We start from the raw sequence: 13,134 nt of genomic DNA on the forward strand, positions 1-13,134 counted from the left end.
TAAAAAATGTTTTGATAAAATCTCTTTGTTTTCCAAGACTCAGCTATGGGGTTAATGAAAATTTTTCTTTCATATTTGTATTTTTGCCCAATTTAAAGCACTTCCACTCCCTACCTCTGCCTAGACTGACTCTCCATTTTAACAAAAAAGGCTTCACAAAATTACTTATAAGTAATTTGAAAATTGTGGCCACACCCTGGTAGAACATAATCACTGCCTTAGGCAGACTGTGCAACTCTGTCATGAATAGAGAGCTTTCGGCTGTTTTTAAGAGTATCTCTGTTCTGGGATCCCAACACCAGTTCAGTAGAAATTGTTTTAGTATTCTTATCAGATACCCAAAAATATCTCCTTAAAGCAACAAGGCCTCCTCTCATTTTTCTTCTTGGATGTGGTTGTTTTCTGGTTTTTTCATTCTCCAAAGCCAATGAATCACCCATACCAAATATTTCCACGTTGCTTTGCCACCAGCCTAATCTTCACAGGAAACTGTCCAGGCTTTTGCATCTTCCCAAAATATGGTAACATCCAGAGCTCACCAACATGTGAAGAGGCTGTACTTCCAAATTTCCACAAGAACGTCTATACAAATGCATCAATGTAAAGACAACTGTGCCCAATTTTAATGAATCTGATGAAAAGACATTTTATGAATCAGTGCTGGATTACTAAAATAATTCTCAGTTTTTTGATTTTAAAAATTATACTTTTAATTATAGAATATTATTATAATAATACAGATGTAGACAGACACTAGGATAACTGTGACCAATACCATAAGGAAAACTGCTCTACGTACTTACTCGTTCACTCACTCTCCACAACCATAGAAAACAGGCACAAAGCATTCAGGGTATGTGCAGAAGCAGCTAGAGACTTGGGAGCAGAAGGCATGCAAAACGCATTAGCAGAGAGAATCTGATGCACAACTTCTACACAAAGTTCAGCACAGCAGATGGGCAGCAATTGGCAGAAAGAGAGGAAACAGAGCTGGTCTGGCCCTTGCCCTCTTAACTTCTCAGCTGAAGTGTACATGTAGGGAGAGATGGCTGGGGCACTTAGAAGCCAAAAGCAGCAGCACGAACAGGCTGGGGTGGGGCAGGAGAGTAGGGAAGGAAAAGGGGGTGAAATACAGTTAGATCATGGAAATGCTGTCTTCTATGGCCACTCCAAAGCTGATGCTCGTAGTGGCTCACAGAAACAACAGGAGAACTCTGATATTCGTTAAAACCATCAGCAACACTGATACGGGAAAAAATATATTTGAGCTTAGTCATCAAGAACATGTAAGTCATTCAACAATTAAAATATGAATACCCAGTTGGCTAGATTTTGTATAGAACAAAAAACATGCTCCCTGCCCGAGTTTGTAGTTAAATAGGAGTGGCAACATAAAGAAATCTCCTTGGTGGAGTAGTTTTTTATTTTGTTACTTTCGAGGTTGTGCCATTTGCAAGGGATGCAGTCCCACACAGGTGTGGGCCATAATAACTCACTATAGTACACTACCCAAGAGAGACCACTGGCTCCTTTAACACCAAGTACCAAAGAGCTATGGCAAAAGAATTTTTCAAATGTTACAACACTCACAATAAAGCACAGTAGAAATAACTTGGGGCATGCATGCGCCAAAAAAAAATTCCTCACTCCATCCCATCTCCTGGGCATCAATACTTTCTTCAATACTCCCTTCTCCAAATGCCTGGATAAGCATCAACATTTGGGATATTTCTTAATTCCTATTTGGGCTGAGATAAGGAAAACTGACACTACTGGGCTTAAATTGGGTCAACCTTTACTTTAACCACTCATATCTGCAAGCTGGAAGGATGGAAATACATTCCTATCTAGGTTTATTAATTCCTTGTGACTAGGCCAAAGAGAAGATAACTCAGTCTGAGAACAGGACAATCAACCTATTTGTCCGGTCACGATCTCCCACAATTGACTGACACATATAGACAAGTGCTTAGTTCTGTACAAAGACAGATCTTACAGGAGAGTGCACACTAGAGCACCAGTGTTGAAATGTTTTTTCCATAAAGAAAGAAAACAAAGGACACTTCTCACATTGGAGTTATGTCTGCAGTTCTGTCACATGATCAACATCGCCCAAGAACATGCTAATTCTGTGTGAATTCAGTTTCTGCTATTGGAAAAACCACAGGAATACATGTTTTACTGTACAAACACATGCCCTTATGCAAGCTAAGATAACGCTGGGATGTGGCCCTTATCAAATTCGAGAGTTAGCAGTATAGGGAGAACTGATCTGAAAGAAACATGACCTGTGTTCCTTGGGAAGGGACTCTGTGCATCCTTCCCTGAAGCGGTCAGTTCCACTTACACTCCATCATCACTTACGGTCCTATCTGTCCTTGAAGATATTTTCGCTACAATGTTCCCTACAGTGATCCCCAAAGAAAATTAATAAATTATGATTAATGGCAATAACAACAGCAGACATTTCTTGCTAAAGTCACCACCGCTGATGAGTCCTTGGTCCCCAAACCTGTATCTCATTTTTCGTTTCAATCTGTGTCTTCAGTTAGCTTTCACAAAGATGCAAGCTTTAAAAAAGTTAATTAGAAACAATGAGGAGAAAAGTTATGATCAGTGCCTTCATTGTGCAGAATCCTGCTCTCAGGAAGACAGAAAGATACAAACGCATGAGCAACTCAAGGGAAAAGCCCTTTGAAGGGGAAGATATGTGTGCCCAACTACCATGGTGAGTGAACAGGTATGGCAATTCAGGCAAAGTCTCTGGTTGTCTTTTTCCAAAGCAGCTGTGACCACCCTATCACAGTCCAACATTTCCCTTAGCACAGTTCTTTGACCCAAGGATGGGAGAAATAACTTTTAAAGATTTACTCCATTACCAGGCTCGAGCATTTACCAGCATTTATCCCCTGGTCTTCATATTTCCAGTTACTTGTGAGGCTGATTTTGATAAAGTCATTCAAGTGAATAAAAATCACTGTTTTGGAGGAGGGGATAACATTCCAAAAGCTATGGGTCAGAATTTCAAGTGGCTTGTCTTCTTTGATGTTTTAAACCTTGGCCCACAACAAGGAAAATCAGTATGGTAAAAGCAGCTCAGTCCTGAGAGAGCTCTTTGATATCAAATAAAATTGTACCTTCAAATGAATCATTTCCGAGTCATCATAATTACAGGACTTAGTCGGTGTGAACTCTCTTATGTTTAATAAGAGCTGAGCTCCGGCTGAAACTCTTCTCACATTCTGTACATTCATAAGGCTTCTCCCCCGTATGAACTCTTTGATGAGTGATGAGGTTGGAGCTCTGGGTGAAACCTTTTCCACACTGCACGCACTCATAGGGCTTCTCTCCCGTGTGGGTTCTCTGGTGTTTAATTAGATCTGACCTTTCACCAAAGCTTCGCCAACACTCATTGCACTCGTAGGGCTTCTCTCCAGTGTGAATTTTCTGGTGTGTGATGAGATGAGAGCTTCGGCTGAAGCTTTTCCCACAAGCGTTACATTCATACGGCTTTTCCCCCGTGTGGGTTCTCTGGTGCTGAACCAAGTGTGAGATGCGGCTGAAATTCTCCCCACATTCATTACAGTGGTACGGCTTTTCTCCCGTGTGGGCTCTGCGATGGCGCACGAGGTCAGAGTTCTGACTGAAATTCTTCCCACACTCGTCACACTTGTAGGGCCTCTCCCCTGTGTGGACTCGATAGTGTTTGATGAGGTCAGATCTCTCACTGAAGCCTCGTCCACATTCGTTACACTCATAAGGCTTCTCGCCTGTGTGGGTCCTCTGGTGCTGAGCTAGGTGAGAGCTCCGGCTGAAGCTTTTCCCACATTCCTCACACTCATAGGGTTTCTCCCCACTGTGGGTCCTTTGGTGCTGGATTAGGTGAGAGAGCCGGCAGAAACTTTTCCCGCACTCGTTACATTTGTGGGGCTTTTCTCCAGTGTGGATTGTCTGATGCTGAATGAGGTGAGAGCTTCTTCCAAAACTTTTCCCACACTCATTACAGTCATAGGGCCTCTCCCCAGTGTGTGTTCTTTGATGCTGAATAAGGTGTGAGCTCCGACTGAAGCCCTTTCCACATTCATAACACTTATAGGGTCTGTCTCCAGTGTGGGTTTTCTGATGTCGATTAAGGTCTGAGATCTGACTGAAGGCCTTTCCACAATGAGAACATATATGATAGCGGATGCCTGTGTGGACTTCTTTGTGGACAAGAAGATCAGTGACTTGTTGGAGAGGATAGCTTACCCACTCTTCTGCTGTTAAATCTCCCCATTGTCTTTCTGATCTTTCCCTGCTTTCAAAGGCCTCATCACTTTCAGGATTTCTCTCAGTATTCCCAACAGGTCTTTCAGACACGGTCCCAAATTCTACATCTTCACTCATCTCTTGTTTTGGATTCACCTCATTCTCACTCCTGATCTCAAAATCTGTAACAAAGGGTAAATAATAATACTGGTAAATGCACAAAGAATTATCTACTGTGTACCAGGCACTGTGCTAAGTTCTTTAAATGAATTACCTCAACCACCCTGAGAGTCAGGCCTTATGATGATTTCCACTTTATGAATGAGAAATCCAAGACCCAGAGAAGTGACTTGCAAAAGGTTATTTAGCAGTCATGGTGGAGCCAGGATTCAAAACCAGGCCTGATAAAAGCTCATGCTCTGTATCACTACCATTAATGGTTCTTTATGAAAATTATATATCTTCTTGGTTTCAAAAGAAAAAAACAACCAGAGACAGAAAATATAAGAGACTCTAAATTAGAATCTCTAAAAGCCAAGAGCCTAGAGATGTTTTCTAGATGAACGCATGTGTGTACGTGTATGTTCTTGTCAAGCACTCATCATTACTATTACATGATATTTACTAAGAACCTACTGGGTTAGCATGGAGAAAAATGAATTTTTATCTACCTATATCAAGTCTGAGTTGACAGGAAAAGTGACTGGCAAATGTTACTTGCTACTTCCAGTGGCTTTTTATGGGAAATAGAGGTGGCAAGGCTGGGGAAGGGAAAAAAGATGCCCGGCTCAGAACATTCTTGGCATTGATTAAATACAGTCTTCAAATGAAAATCAAAATATACAACCACTGTCTACAAGAAAGTGTCTACCAGACACTGCCTTTTCCAAGTTGTGTTTCTTGGTGCACTCTTCAGAAAGAGGCTACTAGGTATGCTGGGAGACAAGGGTCTCTCTTCTTAGAAATTCACAATTCCTGATAACATATTACAGGGTCTGAAGAATCTTGAGGTAAAGAAGCATTGTAAACATTATTTAAGAATTTTTTTCTCCCTTTTTTTTTGGTGCTTCCATCCTTCTAACTAGTGTTCCTTGTGCTGGACCATACACATCTAAATTTAAATTTACATTTCTTTAAGATTCTCATTTCTTGTTTTTGTTGGATTGAGTGGAATATTTGGGTTACAGACTGCAATAGATCTGGGTAGATAACTTAATTTCTAGTTGCATTTCTAACGGAAGGATCCAAGAAATTTGGGACATCAGAGCTCAATTTAAAAAGGAAACCCTTCACAGTCACCCTTCCTGTAGTCACAGAAAAGGCTACAGGAATAAAGATTTCAGAAAAAGGATTAGTCTTAATGAGTGGCAGATGACCTAGTGAACATACATGACTGCTAACTTCTGTCAAGTCCTAACAGAAGACAAAGTGAGTCAGAAGACTGTTCAGCTCAAGAATATTACTGTCTATTCTAATTACAGCCAGATGAAAGGATAGCTAAAAGAACAGACAGGTTTGCAGACTATCAAAAAAATTAGCTACTGTCTCTAACAGAATCTGTGATCTCATTTAGTTCAGGATTCTCCTGGAACAACATCTGACACACTCAAAATCTATGATCAACTCTAAAACATCTCTAGACAAGTACCTACTCCAGATAAATAAAGGACCTGAGGCAAAGTTGGGGTTCTGAAGCCAAAACAAACACAAAAAGGTGGCTTTTGCCCTCCCTTGAACCTGGGTCAGATACCCCTCATCTTCTAGTAAGAGCACAGTTTACAGGGGCATTTATATCCTGGCAAGCACCATGATGTCAGACCTGTTTGGTCAGTGATCTGTACAAACAGGCTGGAGAATGGCAGATGACTCAGGGCCCAAGAAATCTGAATGTTTCTAAAATGTGCAGAAACATTCTTTCTTTTTAGACAACATGACCTTCACGTTTCCACACTCAAAGATTTGCCTGAGGACTCAATTCAAGCCAATATCCAATTAAGTGCTTTAAAAATCAAACAACTAGGGTTGTGTTGAAAGAACTAAGCCATTTTTGAAAGTCTCAAAAATGTGGGTTGAAAAAAGGTAGAGAATCCTTACTTACCTAACGAGACAACATTGCCATAATTCTCCTGCATAACATCCCTGTAAAGGTCCCTTTGTGTAGGGTCCAGAGGTCTCCATTCTTCCCGGGTGAGGTACATGGCCATATCTTCGAATGTCACAGGTGCCTGAAATCACACAATGCTTCCTCATTACTTGGCATCTAGGAGGTTAGTACCAGTTTTTCTTCTTGAAATTAGAGATATGGCTAGAATTGTTGAGGAAGCAAAAGGTATTAAGTCTGATCTGCAGAGTGCAAAATAAATAAATAAATAAATAAACAAGCAAAAAAGAGATGTGGTAAAGAAGGGAGCAATTTACGAGCTGACTGCTTTGGTCGCATGGCCTCATATCCCCGCCCTACTCTGGAACCTTATCCTAGCCATATATTTCTCAGAACACATCCAGCACCTACATCGCTCCATACTTTTACTCACAATGTTCCTCTTTTCCTGGAATACCTTTCTCAGACTAGTGAAATCCTACTATTCTTTAAGGCTCTGTTGCAGTATGAACTGTTCTTCAGTGCCCCTCATCCCTCGGCTCCACTCCACTCCTCCCTCGGACCCCTCTGATAGAATTAATCACTCCCACTTCTTGGCTCCCACACCACAGCAACTTTGTTCCACGGCAAATAGAGTTCTTATCACGTTGTATCACGGTTTACTGGATGCGTCTGTTTCCCTACAGATATGAGCAGGCGGGGAGGCCCTTTTCATCCATCTTCTGTCTCCCCATTATTTAAAGGTATACAGCAGGTATTCAATAAATGCTTGTTTGTGGCTATACTGGCCTGGTACCGGGTCCCTGGAGGCAGAATACCGAAGCGACCGAATTACTAACTCCAGGGAATTTCCCACCGGGATGTGCGGAGCAAAGAAATGCCGGGACGAGGTGGGTAAGCAGAGGCAGGGTCCCAGAAGCCACCCCCGCCTTACCTGGGACCCAGCCATGAGCAGGGTGGCTGCCATCGCGGGCTCAAGGTTTCACCTCCCAGAAGAGAGAGCAGGAAAAGCAGCTAGCAGACAGCGCTAAAGGAGGCGAAAAGCAGGGCGTGAGGCACAGAAAACAGGCCCTGCCCACTCCCCAGGGCTGGAGTTCTAGCCGCCAGGCGGGTGGGGAGGGCCCTGGACCCGGGCCGGGTCACTCTCCTCCCTGACCCTCGAGTGCGACCCGCCCTCTGCGTCTCCGCCACCATGGGGCGGAGGCACTGCCGCAATTTACTAAGACAGCCCCCTAACTCGGTCCCTCCCGAGCCGGGAGCCAAGCAGATGCTGTCTCAGGGAGGAGGCTCTCAGCCCAGCCCACAGAACGCCTCCGCTCTTCCATCTCGAGGCTGGGCCCTTTCCGGCAGCTGCCTCAGCCAATCAGCGAGCGAAGCTCGCAAAAGGCTCTGCCAATTAGATGCCGAGCACTAGGCCCGCCTCTTGTAGCCTGGCTGAGCTCCTCTACCACGCCTGCGCCTGCCCCTGTGGCCTGCCGGGAGGTGGAGTTCCGTTCCGGCGTACAAAGGCCAGTCAGAGGCCAAAAGCCAAGGAGGGAAAAGAACAAAAGGGTGAAGAAAGAAGCGCGTCCTCCTAGCCAGGGCAGAATATCTTCCGCTTTCTTCTGTTGGGGACCACAACCTGATCAGGCCAGGGAGGTTGCCCTGCTTCTCCTCTGGTCTCTAGAAGTTTATCTTGAATTGGACCTAAACTGCGACGTCGGGCCTAAATTAGGCGCTGGCCTGTGTTGGGTTCCGCTGGGATTAGCACTCATTTGACAGCACAAGCCTGAGAGGAAAGCGGCAGCCGCCCACTCCCTGGGGGAGACTGAGAGGCCGCGCTGGAACTTTGAGCTCCGCCCACGCACTACGCCTCCCGGCAGTGCCTGCGGCATTGCACCCTGCTAGGCAGACTACAACTCCCAGGACGCCCCGCGCCTCCAGCCGCTAGCAAGTGCGGTCAGCAGCGGAGCCAGGCTGTGTCCAGGCTCCATCGCTATTAACCCTATAGGCGCGTCCGACCGCGTCGTTCTAAAGAGGGTGCCTGTTGCGGGGCGGGCTGAGTTGCGCCCAGCGGGTGGGAAGCGAAAACCCAGAGGGCAGTCATAAGCGAGGGTGTGGGATAGGGCGCGTAAGGAGGAGCGAGCCAGCCCCAGCGCTGGGAAGGGCCGTCCTTATCATCCCTGAGGGCTTGTCTGCTAAAAGGGTTCCTGGCGGCCTCCCGCACCGATGGGATCGTGGGCCTCTGAGGGCCTGAGCCGGGCGGGCCCTCGGGATGTTAGCAGTTCCTGACCGGCTGAAGGTAGGAAGCCGAAAACTCCAGTTGGGAACGAACAGACTTACCTCCTGTCCCGCAAAAAATCCACTAGATCGCCAGCTCCAAGATCCGAGAGGCCTCAAACAGATTCCAAATCCGCAGGCAGAGTTCTCTGAGACTTTAGGCGTTCGGAAAGGTTCTAGAGATCACTGGCAGATCCCGGATATCTCAGACCTCCAGGTAGATCTCGAATCCGTAGACTTGCAGGTAAAGCCCAGAGATCGTAGGCGGATCCCAAAGACTCAGATTCCCGAGACCTCAGACTCGCAGGCAGCTCAGAGAAACCGCAGGCTCATGGGCAGATCCCTAAGACCACAGGAGCTAGCCAAGAAACACCACCAGCAGCTAAACTGTATTCAACTGGAGTTCCTCCGAACGGAAGGGCTTGCAGCCTTCCCTTTCCCCAGCCAGGAGGAGAAAATTAGACAATGGAAGCCCAGGAGTAGGGAAAGCAGGCATTCTGCGTGGGGAAGAGCTCCGAGCTCGCTGTAGCCTTGGAGAGGGAAGTGATGGAAAAAGAATATAGCAGCTTATTAGGGACTCCCACCCTCTTCAAGTTATAAATATCCCCAGAACCTTGGCTACGTGCCCAGAAGCCTGTTGTCTCTTAACTGTACAGGAGACTTCTCTGCCTGGGCTGGGAAAGGGGCTTTTCTTTTGTTTTGCGGATACATCCACCCACTGAGTGACTTGAATTTTTTTTTTTTTTCCTGAACATGACTCCAGGCTATGCTTTTATTAGTGAGTGTCCTGTTCCCAGTGCCCAGTTATTTATGGTTAAATTACTCAAGTGTCTAAAAAGAACTAGGACCCTACCCAGACGTCAGGCAAACTCTCCCACTCCCATGCCTCACCCCCAACTGTGAGGCTAGGAATTCTTTAGATACCACAGAATTGTACCATCCTACCCCATCTAAAATTGGTATGAGTACCACAAAAAAATGGAATCGTAGAGGGTTCCCAAGAGGCAGTGTCCCTCTGTGGGGAGAGTATGAGCATCAAGGTCAGACAGACCTGCTTTGGAATCCAGGCTGTGTGTCCTTTGGAAAGTCATTTAATCTCTCCAGGCCCATTTCTTTTTCTGTAAAATGGGGTAATCATACCTAAGGCGGTGGTGAGCACTAAGTGATATGACTTTAAGCACTCCACACGGGGTAAGCACTCAGATGATAGCTGTTGTTATTATCAATCCTGCCGTTACTGGCAGGGGAGACTTCCAGAAAGGCCTGTGGATATTTTCACTGGCTCTGAAAATCTGGGAAGTCAGAGTGGCTCCATAGCTGTGAGGATCTGCTGGTGACCTTTTCCTCACATAGTGTTTCTGCTAGAAATCTAGAGGGAACTGGGAGCTGGGCCAGTTTGGTGGGTTCAAGCACATGGTGTAGTGAGCCCAGTAGAGCAGAGGTATTTGGGGCTGCCAGAAACCCAGCAAATTGAGGCTTCACGCTCAGGGAAACCTCTGGGACAAGGAGGAGGGGGATTGGTTCAGACTTTGGCTAAGTAATTGCAGGTTTCTAACCAGGCCTAAGGTGAGGCGGGCGCCTGAGCCCCTCAGCCCAGCGGGGTCCCTTTTCATTCCTTCTCTGACAGATTGCTTTGTAAACTTTCTGAGGCCTTTTCTCCCCCTTGCTCCAGTGCTTTAAGTCCTTCTTTGTCCTCTCGCTGTTTGCTGTTTCTTTATTCCTCAGGCCTGCCTGGGGGCAGGACGGCTCTCTAAGCGCAGCTTGGCTGCTTGCCTCCTTCTGTGAGTAAATGCTTTTCTCTTTCTTCACCTGGGACCCTCCAGAGAGTGGAGGAGAAGAGGCTGAGAGCGGATGGGAAGCAGGACTGCATTTGGTGCTCCTGGGCTGGGGGTGGGGGGAGGGTAGTAGGGAAGAGGGGGAGAAAAGACAGTGGGTGAGGGGCTTCCTGTTGCAGCCTTCAGCTGGACTCTTGAGGGCTGGGGTCACTAGAGGAGGAGGTGGCTTCCTGCCCTATTGTTCAGGATTTCATAGTTCCTCAGGAATACTTACTGTATGTGGCTTTTCAATAACCAACTTGGAAAGCTGTATTTATTCCTATCATTCAGCAAACACAGAGCACCTACTGTGTGCAGAGGCAGCAGCACAGCCTATCACAGGAAAGGGGCCAGGAGAACCATTCAGCCAGGGTCTTCAATTTGGGCTTTTGACATCATCTCCAAATGGGGTTATATATTATATCAGCTCTACTGACCAATTTGATCAAAGATCCTCCTTGTATATCCTTAAACTTGTTTCTTATTAACAGACCATTGTGCCTGCAGAGCACTATAAATTATTATATTTTATTTATTTATTTATTTGATTTTTATTTTTTGTGAGGAAGACTGGCCCTGAGCTAACATCCATGCCAATCCTCCTGTTTTTTTTTTTTTTCTGAGGAAGACTGGCCCTGAGCTAACATCCGGCCGATCTTCCTCCACTTTAATGTGGGGCGCCGCCACAGCGTGGCCTGACAAGCGGTGTGTTGGTGCACGCCCGGGATCCGAAACCGGGCCGCCAGCAGTAGAGTGCGTGCACTTAACCGCTACGCCACGGGCCGGCCCCTAAGCTACTATATTTTAATAAATCCTATAATTATCTTGTGAGCAGCACACTTATGTTGTAATTTTTGGTATCAGGAGCATTAATTTGTTAAACATTGAAAAATATGCCTCAATATTTGTGATCTTGTTTTGTCATCTCTTCATTTTCAAATATACCAGGAACATCAAAAAAATCAGAATGACCCAGGCTTCTTTTGACCCCTGCTAGGAGCAGAGATGAAGCCTCATCACAGCACAAGGAGTTGGGGACAAGGGGGACACACTGACTTATAAACAGTCATTGCAGTCCAACTGCTATCCTATACAGATGAGCTAGCTAGTCTGTGCCGAGGAGGGGGCGGACTCAGAGCTCTGGGGGCTAGGGGAGGAGGCTTCACGGAGGAGGTGACATCTGAGCTGGCTTGCAGAGACTGTAGGAGCCTTGGAGGTGGAGAACGAGGGGGAGGGAAAGCATTCCAGTCTTCAAGAACAGCATGTGCGAAGTCACGGAGGCGTGAAAAGACAGATCGTGTTCCAGAATGGTCAGGATTGGGTAAGACTAGAGGGAAAAGTGGGGGTGGAGTGGCAGGGGGAGGAAGCAAAGCAGGGACCGTCTCTTATGTCCCCTTGCCTGCCTGCTTGTTTGTCTCTGCCTTTGGCTGTGGCTCAGCAAAGCTGGTGATGAGGTGCAGATGGGGGGCCGCCTAGGGGCTGGCCTGGGGTGAGAAGAGCAGATTGACTCTGCAGGAGGGGGTGTGGGGGGTGCATTTCAGCTGGTTTTCTCCTGAGAGAATCAACATTTTCAAAAAATGTAAACAGTTGCATTAAAAATGTACAACAAACTTATTTAGTATTGTTTAGCCTACTTAAAGGCATCAAGTAGGCCTATATTCACCAAACATGTTTACTGTGTCTCCATTCTGTACCAGACACTGTGCTGGGAGACAGGACACCGCCCCTCACGATGACTGCAGGGCTGCTGTGAGGATTAAATGTGAGAATGGCTGCAAAACGCATGGGCACAGAGGAGGGCCTTGGCACACAGCGGCCATCACTGTTAGGGGGGAGGTAAAACGCAACACAGATGCTCTGTGAGGTGAAGCTGTATTTCAGAGTGGCTCAGAGTATGAGTGGGGGCCTGGGGTTCAAGTCCAGATTCTGTCTCCTAGAAGCAAATTACTTTCTGAAGCTTGGTTGTCTCTGTAAAAAGAGTTTAGTAATACAATTCATAGAGACAGAAAGTAGAATAGTGCTTGCCAGGGGCTGGGGGAGGAGGAATGGGGAGCTGTTGTTTAATAGCTACAGAGGTTCAGTTTTGCAAGATGAAAGAGTTCTGGAGATGAGCTGCACAAGAACGTGAATGTACTTAACACTGCTGAACTGTGTGTACACTTAAAAATGGTTAGGATGGCAAATTTTATGTTATGTTTATTTTACCACAATTTTTTAAAAAAGAGTCTATTAATAGTAACCTAGTTCATGGGGTCTGAGGGTTAGTTGAGACAATATAAAGTACTCCCCTACAGTCACAGTAATAACAATAGCTAATGTTTACTAATCAGGTACTTTGTGTCAGGCATGATTCTAATGAATTCTCACAACAACCCTCTGAGCTAGGTGCTATCACCACCATTTTGCAGACGAAAAACAGAGGCATGGAGAAGTTACATAATGTGCCCAAGATACCCTGCCAGTAAATGCTCAATAATTAATAGATATTATGACACTGTCGTACAAAGAAATCATCATCATTTTCATCATCATGGAAGAATGCAGTATAGTTATTAGAGTTTCACAGTGCTGTGGGAGTTCTGAGAACCATCTCTTATGTCCAGGGGATCAGAGAAGACTTCACAGAAGATGTGCATCTGAGGTGAGCCTTGAAGAATGGGTAAGATTTGGACCGAGGTGGGGAAGGGGAATCAGAATAGGCAACCACAGTTA

At 45.9% G+C, this 13,134-nt stretch overlaps 1 protein-coding gene across 2 annotated transcripts; it reads right to left on the reverse strand.

Annotated features, from left to right (window-relative positions):
• Nucleotides 1-601: 601 nt before the first annotated feature.
• Nucleotides 602-10,965, reverse strand: ZNF436 (zinc finger protein 436). 2 transcript variants are annotated; one of them, XM_058553202.1, is made up of 4 exons: nt 8,672-10,965; nt 7,284-7,376; nt 6,347-6,473; nt 602-4,430 (listed from the first exon to the last, which is right to left on the reverse strand). In XM_058553202.1, the coding sequence occupies exons 2-4, from the start codon at nt 7,314-7,316 to the stop codon at nt 3,178-3,180; spliced, it is 1,413 nt and encodes a 470-aa protein (XP_058409185.1). In that variant the 5' UTR covers nt 7,317-7,376; nt 8,672-10,965; the 3' UTR covers nt 602-3,177. The 2 variants fall into 2 exon arrangements, with proteins under 2 accessions (XP_058409185.1, XP_058409186.1); XM_058553203.1 differs by lacking the exon at nt 7,284-7,376.
• Between the last annotated feature and the right edge of the window lie 2,169 nt (nt 10,966-13,134).

Source organism: Diceros bicornis, chromosome 13 (assembly GCF_020826845.1).
Source record: "Diceros bicornis minor isolate mBicDic1 chromosome 13, mDicBic1.mat.cur, whole genome shotgun sequence".
Lineage (NCBI taxonomy): Eukaryota > Metazoa > Chordata > Mammalia > Perissodactyla > Rhinocerotidae > Diceros > Diceros bicornis.